Source organism: Podarcis bocagei (genome assembly GCF_964188305.1).
Source record: "Podarcis bocagei genome assembly, chromosome: 2".
NCBI classification, from domain to species: domain Eukaryota; kingdom Metazoa; phylum Chordata; class Lepidosauria; order Squamata; family Lacertidae; genus Podarcis; species Podarcis bocagei.
The window spans coordinates 83,921,796-83,943,386 of NC_138126.1; the positions used below are offsets into that span (position 1 = coordinate 83,921,796).

General features: G+C 40.4%; 1 protein-coding gene across 2 annotated transcripts in view; it reads left to right on the forward strand.

The window, feature by feature from the left end:
- Positions 1 to 21,591, forward strand: part of SLIT3 (slit guidance ligand 3) — a 422,071-nt gene that overhangs the window by 15,655 nt on the left and 384,825 nt on the right. For both annotated transcript variants that reach the window (XM_081184726.1, XM_081184725.1), the window contains exons 2-3: positions 15,402 to 15,473; positions 16,886 to 16,957. In XM_081184726.1, the coding sequence (XP_081040852.1) occupies positions 15,402 to 15,473; positions 16,886 to 16,957 (144 nt within the window). The remainder of the gene's footprint in view (positions 1 to 15,401; positions 15,474 to 16,885; positions 16,958 to 21,591) is intronic.

Genomic DNA, 21,591 nt, shown 5'->3' on the forward strand with positions numbered 1-21,591 from the left:
GTTTTGAGCTGGGGAAATGTGTGTCTTGAATTCTCAGCTTGTCTGGAACAAAGTAGGGTGTTTTTTAACCATCTTTAAAATGATAGCTATGAGTAATAGGAACCCTGAAAATTATGGGTTATGACTGAATAATAAAATAAAAGAAATAATAGGCAGTACTGGGGTAACGATATTCTGTAACTATAGAAGCAAAAGTATATTTCTAGAGTAGGTTTGCCAGGTAAACATTTTTTTATCAGTCCACCTCCATGCAGAAAATTACTTTCTTTAATCCCTGCCTGATACACAGGATAAAAGCAGGGATACCTGCTTTTGAGTTGTAGGAAGGAACCTGATAAACTGAAAGGAGAACTCTGTAGTGTGTGGAAAGGACCCTTTTAGAGGGAGGAGGAAAGAAACCACCCAACAAGATGCTGTGGAATAATTCAAGCAGAAATATTCCTGCCATGGCCAAAATCATGATCAGATGCAGGAAGGATCAGGTCCGCTGACGTGCTAGGATTAAAACCACAAGTTCACTGCTAGTATATTCATAGCCTTGCAACAGTGTTTCAACATATTTGTGCCAATCACAATTCTGGCTCAGGATATAGAACAGTGGTTAATACACAGCTCATTTGATTTTTTTTATTGTTAATTTTATTTTCTACATTTTACTTTTTGTTTGTAAACATCTCTGGAATCTCATATACCCACTCTGGGGTGTTCATTTTGAACCTTTGATATCTTTTATGCCACTCTGTGTGAAAGAAAAGCCTTTGCAGAATTACTGGAATGGTAGCTGGGGAAATAAAACCATCCCACTCGGTTGGGCAGAAGGCTGCTCTACAAGCTTTGCCAGCCGCCTTCTGCTGAAGATGATTGGATTGGGTTCAGTACCGTTCAAGGAAGCTGTGTGATATTTTATGCTTCCTTTCTTACAGGAATAAGGACTACTGGACATGAGTCCACAGTGTTGTGAAGCAACATTTTCAGTAGCTGTGGCAGTTCAGTTGCCTGGGAGACACTTAATTCATGTGAATTTGGGGCGATGGCTCAACCCTGCTCTCTCCAGAGTACAATGAATGAACAATTGACTTGTCTCCTAAATATTTGCCCAGAAAATATTGACCCTTAGTTGGTGTATTGCTGACTCAAATCCACCTACGTATTATCCAATGGGCTAATGAAGGGAGGATCTTGATTTACACATAGTAAAGCCCTTGCTTTAAAAAGCTGTTGATGCATTTTAAATTATAATTTAAAATAGTAAAATTTTGAACTGTAACAAAACAGTTGGAGAGAAAGAAATAGTAGTTGTTCCTGTCACCACTGCTGTCCCACAGCAACCCATTGTTATTACCTTTTAAAAACAACATTGTGTCTTTTACCCACAACAGCTACTGCATATGCTGCATGGAAGATTGGTACTTCCAGAACAGACAATGAAGTAACACTTTGAAAAGATGTCCAAAGCTGCTGAGGAGCATGGGTTTGTGTAGGACAGAAACTTCTGCTTCACTCTCATCCTCCTTCCATTTCTGACCCATGGTATGGTTATTGAACATGAGGCTTCCACCTTGCTGAAGCTAAGCAGGTCTAGGTCTTGGCAGTGCCAGAGACATCCAGGGAACCCTCAGTTTTGTGCCCCCTCAGTGGTTCTATGATGAAAGGACGGTGGGATATAATTGTAAGATCTCTCCCCCCCCCCTGCCCGATCCCAAACCTTCTCTGGCTGCTCTTTGTTCCAGCCAGTGGTTTGATGGGTTTTGAGGTTTTCTAACCAATGGAAGAGCTCTAAGATGTGAATGGAGGTAGAGAGATGTGGCAAAACTTAAATGATTGATCCTGAAATTCATGCTGGTTTACACTGTCCTGTGTCAACTATCCCTGAATTCATTTTTAACTGCTGATCCATTTTTTTTACCTGTTTAGAGAATAACGTAGAGGTTTTGTGAGTTGAAGTGAAGCCAACAATGATAATAATGACTTCCCTGACTTTCAACTCTTTTATCATCGGATAATAATAATAATTATTATATTTGTTTGTTTGTTTGATCGTTTGATTTATATACCGCCCTTCATCATAAGATCTCAGGGTGATTTACAGAATAAAATACAGGATAAAAACAAGTAAATAATTAAAAATAAAACAGCAAAATAATAACTCCCGCTTCCCACAGACAAAGTTGTAGAGCATTAATCAGCCTGCTTGAAGAGGAATGTTGAAAAGGCCCGGTTGAAGAGGAATGTTTTTGCCTGGTGCCCAAAAACATACAATGAAGGTGCCCGGTGAACCTCCCTGGGGAATGATTATATAAATAATAGGAGGATATTTTATGGGTGTGCGTCATACTCATAAAGGAACATGGTGAGATGTTCCCAGCCATACACAGCTGGACAGTGCTCCACACTCCAGTATGGAAACCTCCTGTGTTGAATCTAGTGTTGCATATGCAGAGTTCCATTCATGCAATGGGACTTTCCCCTGCCTCCCCTCTCCCTGCTCACCCTCAAAATCTGCTCCAGAGGGGAGCCGAGTGGAAAGTTCCATTGTACAAATGGACATCTGCTGAATAGCAGTGTTGGACAGGACCCACTTGTAGAGAAGGGTGGATACATCAGCATAACAACTGGGAGATAAGAACCTTGGAATCTGGAACTCTTGGCAGCTCTTGGCCACTGGGGAAGGCTGGAAGTAACAAGGGAGCTGGCAGTTCATCTGAAAATCAAGTGAAGAGAGAGCTTTTTCTTTTCTTTTTTTAAAAAAGCATAAATTAATACAATATTTAGATTCAGATGAAATCTGTCATCTTTGATATGTGTATTGTTAACAGCAGGAGATAATGAGTGGGATGAAATTGATTTCCAAATTTTGAATTGTTCAGTAACATATGACGGGTGGAAAAAAAGAATTCATTTGTTTGGGAAGGTTATATCCTCCAAATTATGCCACTTTTAAATTTTTATTAAGACCAGTATTGGATTTGGGAGAGCAACAGTGTTCTAAATGACTGGCAGTCGTTAATATAATTACTCTTGCAGAAGGATGGAGTGGTGAAGCAATTCAAACCTGTTTTTGTATCAGGGTTGGCTCACATGCTTCTAACATTCCTGTTTGTAGAAAGTCATACTAAATTAAAACACACACACACACACAAGCCCACATTTTACTCAAATATGCTTCACATTAAATGGCTAATGCAGCATGTTTATGGGTAAAGCTTCCTCCAAAGGAGCTAAGCTCTGAACTCACATGATTAGTGTTTATGTTAAGTAGGCATTCCATGCCATTGTAGTCTGTGTTTATGTTTCTATCTGAAATCACTGCATTCCACTGTTGTTGCCTCCTCCCAAAAAACTGCCTGTTATACCAATGGCTTTGCTTGGCTGTATGTGTTGAATATATCAAAAAGAAAAAAAGTTTGCTACCATGCTTGCTCAGGACACAAGTCTCTAAACACATTTGCACTCTACTTCTCCATGTGTTGGGGAATAAGCCCTTATGCAACACAAAAATGGTGTGCGAGGGGGGGAAAGCTCTTCCTAAGGTGACCCTACTCCCTGCCTTTGGAAGCCTTATGCAAATCTGCTGCAGGCGATGGACTGTGGGTAGAAAGGTAAAGGCAAAGGACCCCTGGATGGTTAAGTCCAGTCAAACTTGACTGTGGGGTGCCGCACTCATCTGGGTCATGTGGCCAGTATGACTAAACCGCTTCTGGTGCAATCGGACACCATGGCAAGTGCCAGAGTGCACAAAAACTCTGTTTACTTTGAGTAACCTCAAGGGAGGAGTGTTTCCAGCTACCCCAGCCGCTGTCTTTGGAAGCCTCAGTGGTGCCTGAACTGCTGGTGCCAAAGACGCAGTGATCCTCTGGGGAAACTGAGGGAAGCCTTGACATTTGGTCAGACTGACTTGATGCTTGGCTAATTTGCAGTGGATATCCAAGCAGTGGCTAGAACATCTAGGACCACGGTGAAATGGTTCATACTCCCTTGTTATTTTTTCCTACTGCAAAGATGTGTAATGCTGCTACATTTATAATATACAAGTGTTGTTTTTTTGTATGCTGTTGCATTTGCCATTATGTTGCTGTTAGGAAATGGTTCTTGCAAATGCTGTTTTGTGGTATATTGCTGTTGTCCTTGTTGCAAGACACTTTGAGCATAAGTGTATGTGTGTGGGGGGGGGGGAATACAAAAATTAAGTGGTGATGAAATGCAGCCTTGGTCCTGTTCCACCCAAGAACAGCCTGATGTCAAGCTGGTGGAGCCTTGTCCTACCCACTAATCAAAATACCAAGGAGCTAGGTGTGGATGATCAGATTTTTTTAGTCTCGGTGGAGGAGTGTCCTCAAAGTCAGGGCTTTTCTAGAAAATACCTATTTTGATGGAAAGAAAACTAAAACAGCAATCAACGGTTCAGTTATGAGACTTTCCCAGAAGGGAGATTGGGGGCAGAGGGAAGAAGGGGTTGTTGGCAGGAACATCCAGAGCGGTGAGGCGGTGCCACACCATTGCCCTCCTGACAGCAGTGGTGCTGCTGTTTTCCAGCATGAGTGGGGAAGGCAGGTCAGCTTAGTGGGAAAGTTGGGGTTGTGCGGGCCGGGTGCACCGGTGGAAGTGTTGGATTGGCTCTGTCACTCTGTGAACATGTCCTTGACCTCACAGCTGCACAGTCTTGCTCCTGGTTGTCGGGTGAGTTGGTAACACAACTGTGCCGTCTAAATGCAGCTTGAACAAAAGTGGAGGGAGAAGGAGGATAGTTGCAGTATCACAGGGAGGACAATGGGGTTGGATAGGAGAGGCGCCGCTGTTACCTACCCTTCCACTCTGTCTTACAAATACCTGAAAGGAAAGAAGACTCTGCAGGAAAGGAGACTGGAGAGTATAGAAGTGCAACTCAGGAGCACCAAAAGAAGGAAGGGCTGGTGTGTCCAAGCAGTTATAGGCTTGGGCATTGACTACTTTATTAAAGAAGGGGTGGTTCTGGGTGGGTTCCCAAGCAAAGGGAAGTGATCTTTGGCTTGATTTACAAGGGAGGATGGGAGCTGGAGGTAACTGGCTTTTCTACAGCGAGCTTAGCACTTCCTGTGTGGTGCCCTTCCTTCTAGGGCTCCTGGAAGCCAATCAATGGAGTTTCAGTGAGGCTTTGGTTAGACTGCAACAGGGTGGAGGTAGGATGTTTCAGATGTTCCCTAACTCCTGTCTGGGAGCCCATAGTGCTGCCTGACAAATTGGTGAGTTACCAAACTGAAGTGCCTTCTTTCAGTGCATGGAGACTATGGTACATTGGTCTGGCTTCTGGGGTGCCTGATTTGATACCCTTGCTAATGTTCAATGTGCAGCTGGTTATGGGAAGCCACAGTAATGCAAAGTCTTCCAATAGGCAGGGGTACTTTGTCCTTTTCCTGTTGCTAAGCTACCACTGTTAAAAGCCAGAATACATCCTGCTAGCCACACAGCTGAAGAAAAATTTAACTGCTCAGTCTCTCCCAAAGGGAGAGTGTAATGCCTGCTTCCTCATCCCCATCACAGAGGGCTACATTACTGCATCATTCATGAACCCTGAAGTACATTTCTACACCCCCCCCGCCAACTCCTTTAACAGTGCCAACATAAATAAGTCTGGTTTGTTGTTTGGGTTGGAAAAAATCGTACCGAAAGCTGTTATGGCCAGAAGGTCATATGCCAGTTTTTCATTGCCCATAGCTTAGCAATGACAATGTAGCATTTTGTTTACTTCAAAGTTAAACATTAAACACTCCTTTTTTAAAAAGAAAGAAAAAGAAAAGAGTACCATAGATATTTATGATGACAGGATCATTATTTGGATCAGTAACTTGGCTTGGTTTTGGAGTAGGCCAAATTTCTGTGCTCTGGGTAGTGGTTTTGGGTGTGGCCATCTCTTTCCCTTTATGTTGGGCCAATTTCAGACAGTTGACAGGTGTCTCTGCTGTTCTTCAACTTGTGTCATATGGCTATTCTCTTAGTTCAGGGGAGGGGAAGGTAAGCTCTCTGTGGTGTCCTAGCAACCAATGACATGCTAAACTATATATAGCTGACAAATGTGCCCTGTGATTACTTGGAAACCACAAAATGCTTGTTCCTCCCTTCTCCACCTTGAAATGGCCAAGATCTAAGTGCCACAATGGTGGTTGTTAGTAGCTGGTGGGAGAAAACCGAGCCTACAGAAATGAACTGGTTTTTGGCTTGTTGAATTGGTGGGCTGGCCCTTGGAGGCTTCTGTCTGGAGACCTCTGGAGAATCACAGCACCTGCTGTGGCTGCAGAGATCGGTAACTTGTAACTGCTGCCTCCTGTGCTGTTTTTGCTGCATTAGCAGCACCAAAGTGACCTCTCCAGGGTGCAAACCAGGGTACTGTGTATGGAGGTCCTGGGGTGCCCAGACGATGCATTTGGCACCAGCTCGGATGTAGGAGTTGGCTACAGGAGGCATAAAAGGCTGGACCTTGAGGTTATAAATATAAAGTTTTGGCAGGGTATAGCAATAGTTTTTCCAAAGTTCAAGAATTGTTTATTATTATTATTATTATTATTATTATTATTATTATTATTATTATTATTATTTTACAATTGAGTTTGAAAAGCTGCATCAAAGTGGGTTCTTTTTGGCGGGAAGTTGTTTGTGTGTATCAGGTTTTGCTTTGAATGTACTCTTGTAGTACTCCAGTGTCTTTAAAAGTCACATTTGAAGTGGAATTTGGCTGCTGCATGTACTTAAAATTAATAGGTACTCATAATGAAGAAAAGCTGCTCATCATAAAGGCTAATGGTCAAGAATGTGTATCATCTGCATGTTGTGTTAGACAAAGTGAACTGAATAAACACATCAGTTGTACTCTGGCTGACTGAATCCACTAGTTCTTCTACATTAGCCCCAGGAATTATTTAAAATCCAGCAGCTGAGCTCATATTGTGCCTGTAGGGGTTTTCCCTTTAAACTGATTGGCTGTAAGCAATCTCTTTTCTGGTCTGCTTTGCATGGTCCACACTCATCCAAATCAGACCCAAGCCTATTGGGCCTCCTGCCAGGGAACTTGGAGGAAATGTAGCCAGGCCTGGCTTGGAAGCTGCTTTTGGCTGCACTGCGCCCACAAAGGTTTTTGTTCCTTCCCCATCCCTATACAAATGCTTCTAACGCCAAGTTTTGCTGGTGGGAAGAACACAAAGGGTGTGACTATAGCTGGGCACAATCTACCATTAGCGTGGAACAGTCTACAGTCTACGCTTCAGGTTATAGACTCCGCTAACCCAGAAATATTACCTCGGGTTAAGAACTTTGCTTCAGGATGAGAACAGAAATCGTGCTCCGGCGGCGCGGCAGCAGCGGGAGGCCCCATTAGCTAAAGTGGTGCTTCAGGTTAAGAACAGTTTCAGGTTAAGAACGGACTTCCGGAATGAATTAAGTACTTAACCCGAAGTACCACTGTAATGTGGTTTGAGCTTCAGTTTGTTGGCTCTCATCCGTCTATTACTGAGGCAAGACAATAGTCCAGCACCACCACTGCTACACCTGCAGATGTAAAGGACAAATAGAACTGTGTGTCATCAGCATATTGCTGAAAACATACTCCAAACCCCTCTGGATGACCCCACTCAGAGGTTTCATGTAGATGTCAAACAGTATAGGTAATGTGAATGTCAGTTTGCCTAATAGGTAATTATTTCAGTATAAACCTACTGAGGTGAAGAAAGAGCTTCTAGTTATTTACAGAACTTTAACTTGGAACTATTCTATTGAAGTCAATTATGAGGATTGGCTGTTGTATTGGGAATGTTCTATTAAGAAATAAGCTCTTGATTGTTTTAGTTAAAAATGATCAAGATTAAACCTTAGTTTGAGTTTATGGAATTTAAAACTATAGGGAGGGAGGTTGCTAGCAGGTACAATGGAAGAACACAACCAATAGTATATGTTGTAGGGAGTAACAACTGTTGCCATATTTGCTGAGAGAGAAGCAGGGCCACAGGTCATGCAGGTTATGAATGTATGAGACTCATTTCATAATCGTTTTTTGGAATGCTAAAACAAATGTTAATGTTTCCTGGCTATTCAAAGCTGCTTTTACTGGAAATAGCTGGCATTCTAAAGATACAGAAATAGCAAATCTAGCACATAAAGTGTTGATAAATTGTTAAACTCATTATTTACAGTTCCATTTAAAAGGGAAAATTTTCTAACCCATGTAATTATTGAGTAATTTGTGCTTCAGCAGTTTGTTGCATACATTTTATCGCAATAATGTGATAAAGTGTACAGTGGTACCTCGGGTTAAGTACTTAATTCATTCCAGAGGTCCGTTCTTAACCTGAAGCACCACTTCAGGTTCTAATGGGGCCTCCTGCTGCTGCCGCACCACCGGAGCACAATTTCTGTTCTTAACCTGAAGCACTATTTCTGGGTTAGCGGAGTATGTAACCTGAAGCGTATGTAACCTGAGGTACCTGTTATGTACTGAAGTTCTCACCCTGGGCCAGCAGGGGGATACTGTAGATAGTTATGCAAATGAAGGATTGAAAGTGACATTCAGTGATTGGATAGTTTGTATGCAAATGAAGGATCGAAAGTGACGTTCAGTGATTGGATAGTTTTAGAAAGTTGTTACAGTAACAAGGTACTGGAGCTCTATATAAGCAGGCTGACTGAGCCCTTCAGCTCAGTTCAGTTCTGGCCTCAGAATAAAGAAGAGCTGTTTGAAGAATCGCTGTGTCGTCTGATATGTTCGCCCACAACTCAACAGTACCACTGTACTGAGCTTGAAGAACTGGGCTTGAAGAACTGAGAATGGAAAGAGGTATTTTGATATCTGTCATTGAATCCAGTGATGCTTTTTCACTCAGTCTTTGATATAGCAGAAGATTCTGCTAAGAGAAGGGAGTCAGCTGTTTCCCTCCCCCAATCTCTTCCTTGAGGTAGGGAGGAATCTCCAGAACTGCTCTAGAAGGTGCTGAGAGAAGCTGCAGGGAGAAAGGGGGAAAATGGTGAGAAATCACATTCCCTCTTCTCTTATTAGTGGAGACCAACACTAGGTCAAAGAATATTCCATGAATTGAAGGGCACCACTGGATACAGCCCCAAATGTCTTTCTTAGTAAAAAAATTTCCATTGAACGATCTGTTTGGAAGCTGATGCCACTATCCTCTCATGTTGTCCCCTGCAACTGTGATGTAAAATGAGGATGCAAAACTCAGGTAAATGGAAGTTATATGGTCTGAAGTCCATTGTTAATGGTGTAGCATCCTTTAACTGCAGAATATCCCTTCTCCAACATGTTCCCTTCTTGCTTCATAACTGCTTCTTCACCTTCTTTTAAAGATGACAACTTACTGATGGCCACCTGTGCATATTTTCCTTAGCGAATACTGGTAAAACTTATTACCATGTGTTTGAAGGATACAGCATTTGAGCAGTAATATCTCAGTAATATCTCTTCTTTTATATACTGAATTAAATACATGATAATACTTTGAAAATGATCTTCTGCTCAGCACACATTTTGTTGAACAACTTGACTAACTTGCACTTCCTCACTGCTTTCTAAATTTCTGCACGTATCTCTAACTTCGCTCCTTCTACTTACTATTACTATGGGTTGTTTGTAACTTTCATTGTGCTTTTGAAATGCCTTCTCTATTCAATGTGCACCATATATTTATGTTAACATTTTGGTATCATTTTTGGCATCTATAGCTAACAGTGTTTTTACAGCTGCTTTAGTGATAATTGTGTTTTGGTTTAACTTTCTTCTCATTAACAACAATCTGTTTCCCCACAACTGTAATAGTGAAGGGAAACATCAACAATGTAGGTATGTACTCTTTTGTTGTAACTTGTTCCTGCATCACTACTAATGGAGACACTCAACTTTTTGGCAAGTCAAGGTGTTGATAGTGGTGTACAGAGCCCTAAGTGGCTCAGGGCCTGAGTACCTTCCTCAGTACCTCCTGATCCTTGCTCTGAGATCAGTGAGGAAGGCCCTGCTCATGGTCCCATCAGTGGGCATTGTCCAATGTACTGTGACCGAAAACAGAGACTTCTCAGTAGTAGCTGGTAATGGAGCTCACTCCCTGAAGATGGGGGTACTTCCTTTCCAACAGACATTCAGTATCTTCTAACATCTGTCTTGGTGCTAGTTTTCCAAACTCAGTACTGTGATTGCGACAGCATATTTTACATGTTGATAAAAATGCCATTAATTTTTTTTCATTTTCTTGGCCATTACCAAAAAGTCCACTTTTTCAAATCTGCAATTATAGTAAAACTGGCTATTTCCACAAACTGTCAGTCCTGTAACATTGAAATTAGGATTTAGCACCCTGGCTTCAATGTATAACATAAGGTGGGTCCCACTAATTCACACAAAAGATTACTCTAATCTGTGTTTTCATCTCCCCTTAAATAGCCCAGTAAAAGTTCAGTTAAGTTCCAAGTTGCTGAAAATGTACATTTTGTGTTCTTGAGAGAACTGTAACCAGCAGAGGGCAGTATGAGGCATTCTCTAGTCCAGTGGTTGTCTCAATATGTATGTCTCGAATGTAAGATTAAGGAGGTCCAGATGGATTGTTGTCAGGTGACGTACAGGTCTTCATATTGAGCCCGTTACTTATGTTAAGATAAAGTCAAGAGGGATGTGCCAGGTTGACCAGATACCGCCTCTTGACTTGCATTAGTTCAGCTGAAACATGTGACTCTAATCTACTGCTGAAGCTAAGTGGATCTGGCCTGGGCAGAATACCATCTGGGAGCCATATGTGGCTGTTCTTAGCTCTATGAAGGCAAAACTGGTACAAATGTAATAAATAAATAAGGGCATAATTAAAGCAGCTGTGTCCCCATTTGTGGGAATGCCCCCCTCACCCGCAAAAGCTCTCAGAGGGTCTTCTTCCTCTCTTAGAACCACAGATTTGAGGCAGGAAACCAAGTACATATGGTGATACCAAGCAACAGAGAAGCATTATTAGAGCTGCAGGGGGTGGGATATACTTTTTATTGATCTGAAAAAATGACCAAGATCCCATCTGTACTATACATTGAAAGCAGTATCATACCACTTTAAACAGTAATGGCCTCCCCAAAATAATGATGGGAACTGTGGTTTAAAAGCCCTGAGAGTTGTTAGGCGATCCTTTTTCTCCTCACCGAGCTAAAATTCACAGAGTAGTTTAGCAATCCATCCCTCCTCCCAGGGAACTCTTGGAATCGTAGCTCTATGAGGAGAATAGGATTCTCCTAACAACTCTTGGTATCCTTCCCAGGATTTTGGGGAGTAAGCCATGACTGTTTTAAGTGGGATGTTACTGCTTTAAATGTATAGTGCAGATGGCAGCTGAATATATTTGAAGGCTTAAGGTTCTGGGAAGATCTGGTAGGGTAGGAGGGTGCGATTAGGAGGAGAGAAGAAGTAAAAGTTAACTGCAGGCTGAGCACAGTAAAGATAACTAGCTTTTAACTGCAGCAGCAGGCCACAAATAGCAAGTTGTGGCACAGTTAATTGGCAAGTTTGTGGGACCCAGGAAAAGTTCAGACTCTTGGTTGGCCAAGATAATTTTTTGTTCAGTGCCATATTTTGTAACAAATGTAAGTGTGGGGTGATTCTTTCCTTCTTGAGGCTTTTCCTACCTGTGTCCTCTTTTCCCTGTTCTATACTGGAAAGTGAGTGGTGTGAAGAAAGAGACTTATAGTCCATTCAATTGTGATGAATGAGGAACAATTTACCTCACACCTTGGACTGTTTACCTAACCTATTGAGGTAAAGTGGAGGATTATGATCTCCCCAAAGAATTTTCTAGATTAGGCTGCAGCTCCTGGAATTCTACTATACCAGATAAGACACCTGTATGGCCTGTTGCAATGGCCATGGTTGTACTCAATTTATAGATCACATTTTAGGTCTGTGCTCAGAGCAGTTCACATAAGAAACTAAAACCATCTAAATACTGTGGTACAGTAACAATACATAGTATAAAAAAGTATACCTGAAAACATTACACTAAAACCCCCAACCATTAACAGTTCATTTGGTATACATCAAAAGGTCACCAATCAAGTTCACCAATATAGCAAGTAAAAATATATTATAATTTCACACCCAAACCCAGTAAAATTAATACATAGTAATCCCCGCCCTGTTATGCTTCAACCCAAAGACAAGAAAATCCCCTCAGAGCTATCACAAAGGCTCCTGGGGCTAGAGAGCAGTACAAGGTACGCAGAAACAACAATTTCCTGATACGCAGTCAATTGTGAGGGAAACGGTAGGAAGCTTTTATGTATTTGCGTGTCGAGGTCCCCAGGTCCACCCCAATAACTCACACATCACACAGAATTTTTTGTTTAAGGTTTTCGGCATAATTTTGGCCACAACTTTATTAAAATACAAATTTGTGAGTGGTTGCTTAGACTTTGGTTGCGACTATCTGCCCCCACCATGGGGGACAGACTGACATTCCGCACGATGCGAAAGTCAGAAAAGGGGAATACACTTGGGGGTAACGCAGAGGAGGGAACCTGCACTCACCCCAAATGCAACCAGGAGCTCATTGCTATGGCCCGAGCCCCCTTTACAGAGTGGACAAGCAATAGTTAGCCCCCAATTCCTTTAACGGAATCCCTTGCAGCAGCAGCATTAGAGGGGCAGGCACAGCCAATCCATGCCCCTCAACCAACCAAACCACAAACCAATGCCTAACCGCAACCTTACAAGTTGTGACGATTTGCTACGCAGTAGGCAAAACCAAATGGCCCCAGCCAATCAGCCAGATGGACAAAATTCCTACTAGGCCCCCGCTCCAAAGCGGACGACCCCATGACAGGCATAGCAAGGTCAAAGCGAACAACCCTATTCTAGGGAGGGAGGGACGGGCAATCCGCTGCACGGGCGAAAAGAGGAAGCCCTAGCCTCGTGCAAGGAGTTTTAGTATTTCTAGCTGTCAATCAGTAAATGGCAACATTAACTTCTTCCCAACAACAAGGGAAGCCCCAATCGCATCAGTGGCCAACGATCAGTTAGCCCGCCCCCAACTTTGGAGTGTCCTGGCGGCCCCCACCGCAACACGTGCTCTCCATGAAGGAGAACACACTTTGTGGACAGCTGGTGGTACAAGTCACATAGCTAAAGGGTGTGGGGTAAAACAAAGGTGTGGGAGGGGACAGAGTTAATGGTGGAGGTGGGTATTTCAGCGAAGCTAAATGGCTGCACTTAGGCTTCAGAGTTCAGAGGGTAGTGATATGTGGCAAGTAACAAAGTTGAAAATATGGAGAAGTGTTTAAGGAGGAGAACAGTTGACTACCAGGCTGGAAAAGGAAGAGGCTGCCAAAATACTGTTTTGTTGCTTTCTCTTAAAGCTCAATGAAACATGAGTACTTTGTATACGCAAATTGCTACTGAATGTTTAATAATAGGCCTTTCACTGTGTTGGCCTGTAGGGTTGCCAAGTCTCTCTCTCCTCACAGGGCCAGTGGGCCAGGGAGATGAGCCAGTTAGTTCAAGGATGTTGCCTGTTTGAGCAGGAAGTGGATGTTGGTGGTACATTGTGATTTTTAAAACTTTTTTTAAGTTTACTGCAAACAGATCTCAAGTGGAGGACTGATGGACTCATTTGCATGTGTTTCCAAAGCATATGTTTTATGTCTTTGTTAGCATTTGCTTCTTAGGTTCTTGCTTTCACAGGACAATAAATAAATAAAAATACTTAGATTGAAAGTGTATGCTGGAAAAAGGGAAAAGTTTAAACTCACTTGAGGGTTTAAGTATCCTTGTGGGTGTGGGCAGGAAAGACTGAGGTTGGGCCTTGTAGAAAATAGCTTTCTCTCTTGTTCCAGCTCCTTTACATGAAATTGGTCTTCTAGAGACCCTATTGAGCAAGTTAGGCCCTATAACGTAACACCATCCTTATCATTGGCTATGCAGGCTGAACTGAGTTGGAGTCCACAGGTTTCCCACCTGTGTAATAATTTCACGGTACCTAAATACCTGACAATCCAGTTAATGATGGTTTTAAACAAATGAAAATTCACAGGAGAGAAGGGGTCTAGAATGCCATATCTGTTAAGGATAAAATTCCACTGGAACAATTGACTCCATGTTTGAAAAAAATTAAATATAGCATGTCATGCCAATCAGGGTCATGGATTTGCTAAAATTATTCAAAAGTTGTACATTAAGGCTACAAGTCTGTGGGTGGTTAACTGGGATTAACCTTGAATAGCATACTGGAACTTCTCAATAAACATGTTTAAGATTAAATTCTATCATTTTTTTTATTATGTGCCCATTTTATGTTTTAGTATTTACAAGCAACAAGGTAATATGTTTATCTACAGGATGGGATATTAATTAAAAATTACACATAGATTAAAAATCACTTACTATGAGCTTCATGAAGTACTGATTCTACAAGTGGAGATATGACAGACAATGTTTAAACTGAAGCAGAAAATGTGAAGAAAACAAATTGTGCATCAAGGAAATTTAGATTCTGAATAATACAAATCAGTTTAAAATGTGCACATAAAATCATTTTGTATGCATGTTGTCAAGTAGCATCTTTATTCATGATTAGTTTTTATGATGCAGATTTTATAATAATACAGGGACAGGAAAAATGCATTGTTATGTAATAGACAACAGGACTGCAGTGTGTAATATTAGATAGGCAAAGCTAATATTTGAAACTATCACAGCCTGGATTTTGCTTTTTAAAAGCGTACATGAAAATCTCAGTGTTAACATCAAGAGAGGTTTTTTTTAATGTACTGCCTATACATTAAAATAAATATAAAATGTCAAATTATGCAAAATTCCATGTGTGCCGGTATTTTAAAAAGTATTACTCTTCTCAATAGTATAGGCAGACATGCACTACCAATTTGCTCTGCCCTGGAAACCAGACATGCTTCTCTGCAGAACGGACCAGTACTAGTTCGGTGTGATAGTGACATTTAAATTTGGTTCAGTTCCGGCTCAGTGCTGGGAAAAGTATTATTATTATTATTATTATTATTATTATTATTATTATTATTATTATTATTATTATTATTATTTTGGCTTGCAACAGTGCCCTGACTTTCTTATAGTTAATTAACTTCAGTTGAGTAGCCATCTGTGGTTGTTCTGGAAAAGACTGATAGAGCCAACATTGGAGTTGTGAAAAGTGAAATACAGTAATAGCTCTAGTAGTAGTATTGCCTGCAGCAAACTGCTGAAATTATTCATGTACCAATTGGTCATGTCTGGCACACCAGTCTTTACAAACTTGCTAAATGCCTTATGACATGAATAAATTAATCTTGTCTTCCTAGGTGCTCTCTCTCCCTCTCAGACAGATAGTTATTTCTTAAATTGTTGAAATGCCTCGCAGGTGCTTTTGTCAAACATGAATTTACTTTTTCTTTTGCAGTGACTTAGACAGAAACAACATTACAAGGATTACAAAGGTGGACTTTGCTGGGCTTAAGAATCTTCGTGTTCTGTGAGTATGGGGGGGGGAGTCTCCCTAAAGAAGTTCCTTTTGTTTTAGTATTCAGCAGCTATCTACCACAAGCAATAAATTTCCCTCTGTGTTGTCAGTCTTCAAGCTGATACACAGCTGTGCTGCATACACTGTATTGCATTTATATGCTAAAAGTACACTTTTCAAAGGTACAATGTCGGGCACATTGTACTTTCCACACTTGATTTTGATAAGTCTATTGTATCGCTTCGCTTGCTTGTAAACTGACTTTACTAAATTGGTAAGCAAGAAGTTCTGTAGAGGTCTGTAGGATATTGACTTAGACTTAGGCAGTGCAGTCCTAAATAGTAAAAGCCGGCTCAGTTCAGTGAGTTCACATCCAGAAAAAGTGTGAATAGCATTACTGCCTAAGTGACATTTCATAAGTGACACCAACAGAAAAACAACAACAGACAATGGTCTGATTTATTGAAGTTATGCTGTGGTAGAAATATCTGTGTGCAAATGCGTTAGCAAACCATTAAATGCTCACTAATAAAATGTGTGATTTTAACAAGCCCCCCCCCCCCAATATGGTTAGTCAAATGTCATGTTGAACTCAGCTGAATTCTGGTATTTAAAATTGCAGCCTGAGGCCAAGTTTGTACATGGCTGTTAGTCACTCAAAGACCGCAGTAATAACTTGCATGCATGAAAGAGACATTACAGATCTAACACAGACAGATATAAATCAGCTGATAGCTCTTATATAGAGTTTTTCAATTCGTATGGTTTTCTGTTAACTTGATAACTATACTTCAAGCCTGATTAACACTTGATGCACATGTCATTCAGTAGCTAAGTAGTGCTGATGATTACTACACCCTATATCACATAATCCTATATGTTTACTCATAAGCAAGTTCTACTGTGTTCATTGTCGTCTATTTCTGGGTAATGCATAGGACTGCAACCTTTTTAACCTATTACCGTCTTCTACCAAACATATAAGTTGACCCAAGGAATTCTGTCACCACCCTTCCCCTATGCCACATCTAATTTCTATGCCCTTATTAGTCAGTGGTCATTGTCATATGATAGATAAGAAAAGAAACTAATGGATAAACTCATTTTTAAGCAGGAATTGTTTTCATTTGGGGAGGGATGAGTTGGTATCTTCTCTGTTTCCCTAGTTAATATAACTGGTTTTTAGCTTGTTTAATAGTTCTGTTTTAATGTGAATGTTTTGCAACATTGTATTTTAGTGGTTTGCTATTCGCTGCCTTGAGATCCCTTTGGGATGAAGGCTAACTGAATATAATAAGCATTTGTTTTGGAGAGAGTGGGAAGCTAACCTTTGTGATTGATTTATTTTTTACATAGGCAATTGGAGTAATTTGAAGATTGCTTATACTTTTAACATCAACAAATATCTTTTTTTTCTAAAATAGGCATTTGGAAGAGAATCTAATTAGTGTAATAGAACGTGGAGCATTTCAGGATCTAAAGCAACTTGAACGGCTGTAAGTATTCTCTCTTGCTAAACTATCTAAATTGTACAGTTGAGAGATGGTAAAGCTATCTTGATGTGATGGAGGGTGGGTTAGGGGTGACATATCACATAGTGATACCTTGGTTTACGAACTTAATCCATTCCTGAAGTCCGTTCTTAAACCGAAACCATTCTTAAACTTAGGTGCGCTTTCCCTAATGTGGCCTCCCACCGCTGGTGCTCTTCCACCGTTCGGATTCCATTCTTAGACCGAGGTAAAGTTCTCAAACCGGGACACTATTTTCGGTTTTGCGGAGTTCGTAAATCGAATCGTTCTTAAACAGGACTGTTCTTAAACCGAGGTACCACTGTACATGTTAACATAGCGGCTGTCTCACTCTGGGGGGGTGGGAAAATGGTTTGAGCCTGAGGATGGAATATATTCAAGCTGTTAAAACTGTATAAACAAGTTATGATTGCTATTTTGTGATCTATGAAAAGCACTGAATAATAACCATAATAGCACCACCAGTGTGCATGACATTTTACAGAGTACAAAAGAATAGTTTCTTACAAGAATCTTACAATCTAAAATTCAACACAGGGGAATCAACAGAGTTAGATAATACAGATATTTCAGTTGCACATGCTTTGACTGAGTTGCATGCCAAATTCCTGAAGGGCATAGGCATCCTAGAATTGTAGAGCTGGAAAGATCCCAAAGTGTCATCTAGTCCAACCTACTGCAATGCATGAACCACAGCTAAATAATCCCTGACAGATGGCCATCCAACCCCTGCTTAAAAACCTCCAATGAAGGAGAGTCCACACCTTCTTAGGTAGTTTGTTCCACTGTCAAACAGCTCTTACTTTCATAAAGTCATTCCTAATGCTTAGTTGGAATTGCTTTTTGTGTAATTTGAATCCATTGGCTCAGACCATGCCCTCTGGAGCAGCAGAAAAGAAGCTTGTGCCATCTTCTGTGTGACAGCCCTTCAGTTATTTGAAGATGGCTATCATATCACATTTTCTTCAGGCTAAACATAACCAACTCCATTAGCTGTTCCTTAAGAAGTAGGGAGGTTAATACAAAGGTGGGCTTTAAGGAGAGATGTGAAGTTGTTCTGCCAGACAGTTCTAAGTATACATGGCAGTAAGGGAGAATGGATGGAGATCTTTGGGTAATTGAAGAATCTGGAGAAGGAATTCACAGTGATATATCAGGCTATAAGGGTGGAGAGATGATCAGGGAAGCTGTGTAGGACTTTGAAAATAAAGGCAAAGCAGGTTGTGCTAGATCCAGGAATCGATTTGAAGCCAGTGCATAGGGATTTAAGGTGATCAGATGGCCAGGGAATGAATGATTTTGGCAGCAGAGTGCTAGATATATGTGAGGGTATAAAGTTGAGAAAACAGAACACCAGAGAGAAGATTGCATAAGCTGAGATAATAGATGAGCAGGGCATGAATGAGAGTTTTTGCTAAGGAGACAGAGAGAAAGGGCTGAATTTCTGCAAAGTTGTAAATGGAGAAGCAACATGGTTTGGCTGCAACAGAGTAGAGAGAACATTCAGTGGATAAGGAAAGTGTATAGGAAGAAGAGGTTTGAGGAGAAAAGTTGAGAAGTATGGCATTCTCCCCCCCCAAAAAATTCATGCACAATGTATTAAACCTTGCATCTTAATATAGTGAGAAAGCTGGGGTGTATAGTTGTAGTGGTTCTTTTCATCAGAGAAGACAGATAGGTGCCATGTGCTGATATGGTCAGAGTTCAGACTGGCTTATGGTGTTCAATTGCCATTACTGAAAATCTACAGTTGGCAGCTGAATACCAAAAGGCAGTGTAGGCTCAGCTTAGCATGTGGTGAATAACACCATCTGGCCCAACCTCCAGTAGCATAGCCTGACAAAGCCCACAGTTGCCAAAGGCTCAAATGGTTGTGTAAATGAGCTCTAATAAAAAGTGGTCAATCCCTGCAAGTGTTCACATGTCATGGAAAGTGTGACATAATTTGCCGTAGGCTGACTGGGATTGCCTTTTCACTAATGCAGTTTGCAGAGTTCAGTATTGAACATTAGGCCGCATTTTAAAACGGGATTTTATTCATACAATTTCTTTTTTACTCTTGTTGAAAATATTTAATTACACTTGTAGTTTGATCTGTTATATTAGATGAAAAAATATTATTAGCTCTTTTTAATAAAGTAGCTGTTATGACAGCTAGACTCTCTCTGGCCAAATAGTCATTAATATTGCAATAAAATATCACTGGAAATAATACTTGCTTCATTTGTGGTTATTCAAAAGGCATGAAACTCCAATGCCAAATGAATGTTGTTTTAATAGTATTTCACTTGCCGACACATCAAAGTAGAGCTAAAACTACAAACTAAAAATATAGACATTTTTCTTTGAAATTTATTGCTTGTTATGGTTCCTGCATGTAAATTTTGAATATATGAAAAGGTCTATAGATTGTATTCAGGCCAAAAACACACTTGTTGACAGCTTTCAAGTTATGTTGCTTTGAAGATTTACGCTTCCTAAAAACTGTAACTTAGATTAAGCATTTGGATGCATATAAGTTCTCAAACCATAATGCAATGATTTACTTTAATAGACAGCAAAATACTTAGGGTGGTTGAAATTACTAAGTGCAAATAAAATGTGGCCTTGGAAAAGGTTGCACCATAGGAAAACTGCTGTTCAGTCAGAGGTGGCGGTGGCTGCTCTGAAATCAGTTATGTCCAGTATACTTGTGTAGGCAAGTATAGTAGAGCTTCACAATTGCAGAGGTGTGAATAGCTGAAAACTTGTTATTCTTATTAAAGGAGAAGTTTAAAAGTCTATTATAGGCTGTAAAAAAATCAATATATTATTGGCTCCATGTAGTGTACATAGTGCAGGTTGTTGATTTGGGTGCTTAGTTCATTTGTTGGAATGTAGTTTGTACACATGGAAACTAACTTCCACTCCCAGTCTTCCAGAAGCTGTATTCCAGTGTAAGCCAATTCTGTATATTAGGGAAGATCTAGTTACAGGATCCCATTTTCATGTTTCAGATAAGTTATTTTGACTGTTTTGAGCTGCTTTCATGGTAGGCTTTTTAAAAAGGCTTTACTCTGAGTGGAAAGGTGGCCATTGGCAAATTCAAGATGACTGGAAATGGACAGTTCATTTTTTATGCGATATTTACAAGGAGAGGAGGGTGGGAGATAAATTTGGGCTGCGTCAAAGTATATTTTCCTCATTCAAAAGGAATGTTCTGAAATTCTTTGTGAATAGTTTCCTGATTAGTGGATAAAAAGTTGGTGAACTGGGGTAAATAAATGTTTGTTCAGATGTTTCATATTACTTAGGTCATGTTGGATTTATGCTTTAGGATAACAATTCTTTTAAGATTCATATTTTATCCTGTAGCTGATACTGATTAAAACTAAGTGCAGTGGACAAAGTTTGCTTGTGTAACATCCAGTTAACTAAAGACTTGTTCTGATTTAGCCTCTTTCTCTATGAGCTTTTGGGAATATTCTTATGGAAGTATAAATACAAACTGTTAATGCTTTGATTGCATTTGGATCCATGAACAGTATATGAGAAGCCTGCTACCTTTTCCTGTCAGATCACTATGGGGAGGAGAGGGCACCAATTCCCAACTTAGGAATAGTTGATATACGATAGTTTGGATACAGCTGGACACCAGTTTGAATCAAGATGGTGGACTGAATCGTTCAAAACTAAACTGATTTTAACTACTGATTTGAAAACTGCAATGTTTGGATGATCAAGGGAACCATAAGTAAGCATTACCTATGAACTAGACCAGGGGTTCATGGCCTTGGGAACTGGGTTGGAATGATTCCAAATATATTCAGGATGTAAATAGCACTTTAACACACACATTTACTTAAGAAATTCCGTACCATTCTGGACAGTGTAGTTATGACTTAATCAAATTAGCATGTTTTATACTATGTGTGGTTAGTGGTTAGATATAAAAGATGTGTTCCTATTCACAGGAATAAATGTCACACAATGCATGAAGAAGTAAAGGAGAAAACCAAGGTTTTTATTTAATTATTTTGTGGGTGGGGGCATTTGTTTCATTTTTAAAAGGCTTGAAGCAGTTGGTAATTAAACCTCCCTGGCTAGTGACAGCTGCTACCTTTTAGAAGTGGTTTATTAATATGAACAAGAAAATGTCTTGAACTGAACAACTATACAACTTGGGATAGAAATGCAATGGAACTCCCAGCAGCTATTATATCTTTTTGCACTTTGTTTGTTGGGCTCTGTGATATATGAATTGGAATGAAATCCTTAATCAGTGTTGCCTGTTCAGCATTATTGGTCTGCTAAAATGAATGACAGAACAGTAATACTGAGCTCCATTCATGATACAGCATGTCTGTCTTCAGTAAGCAATAACTACACTCTGCAACATGGAACCTTTTTTGATCTCCCTTTACTGATGAGAGTGGACTTTGCTCCTTCCTAAACACTTAAAAATTTGGCGCCTCTTCTACAGAGGAAGCCATTAGCAGCTCTGTCAACAGGCCTTCACAGGAGGAAGCCAAATTCAGGAAAAGGGCAGCTAGAAAGACCACAAGGAACATATTTTGATAAATTATTTTGGTTTGCATGGGTGCATCTGCACAGGCCTG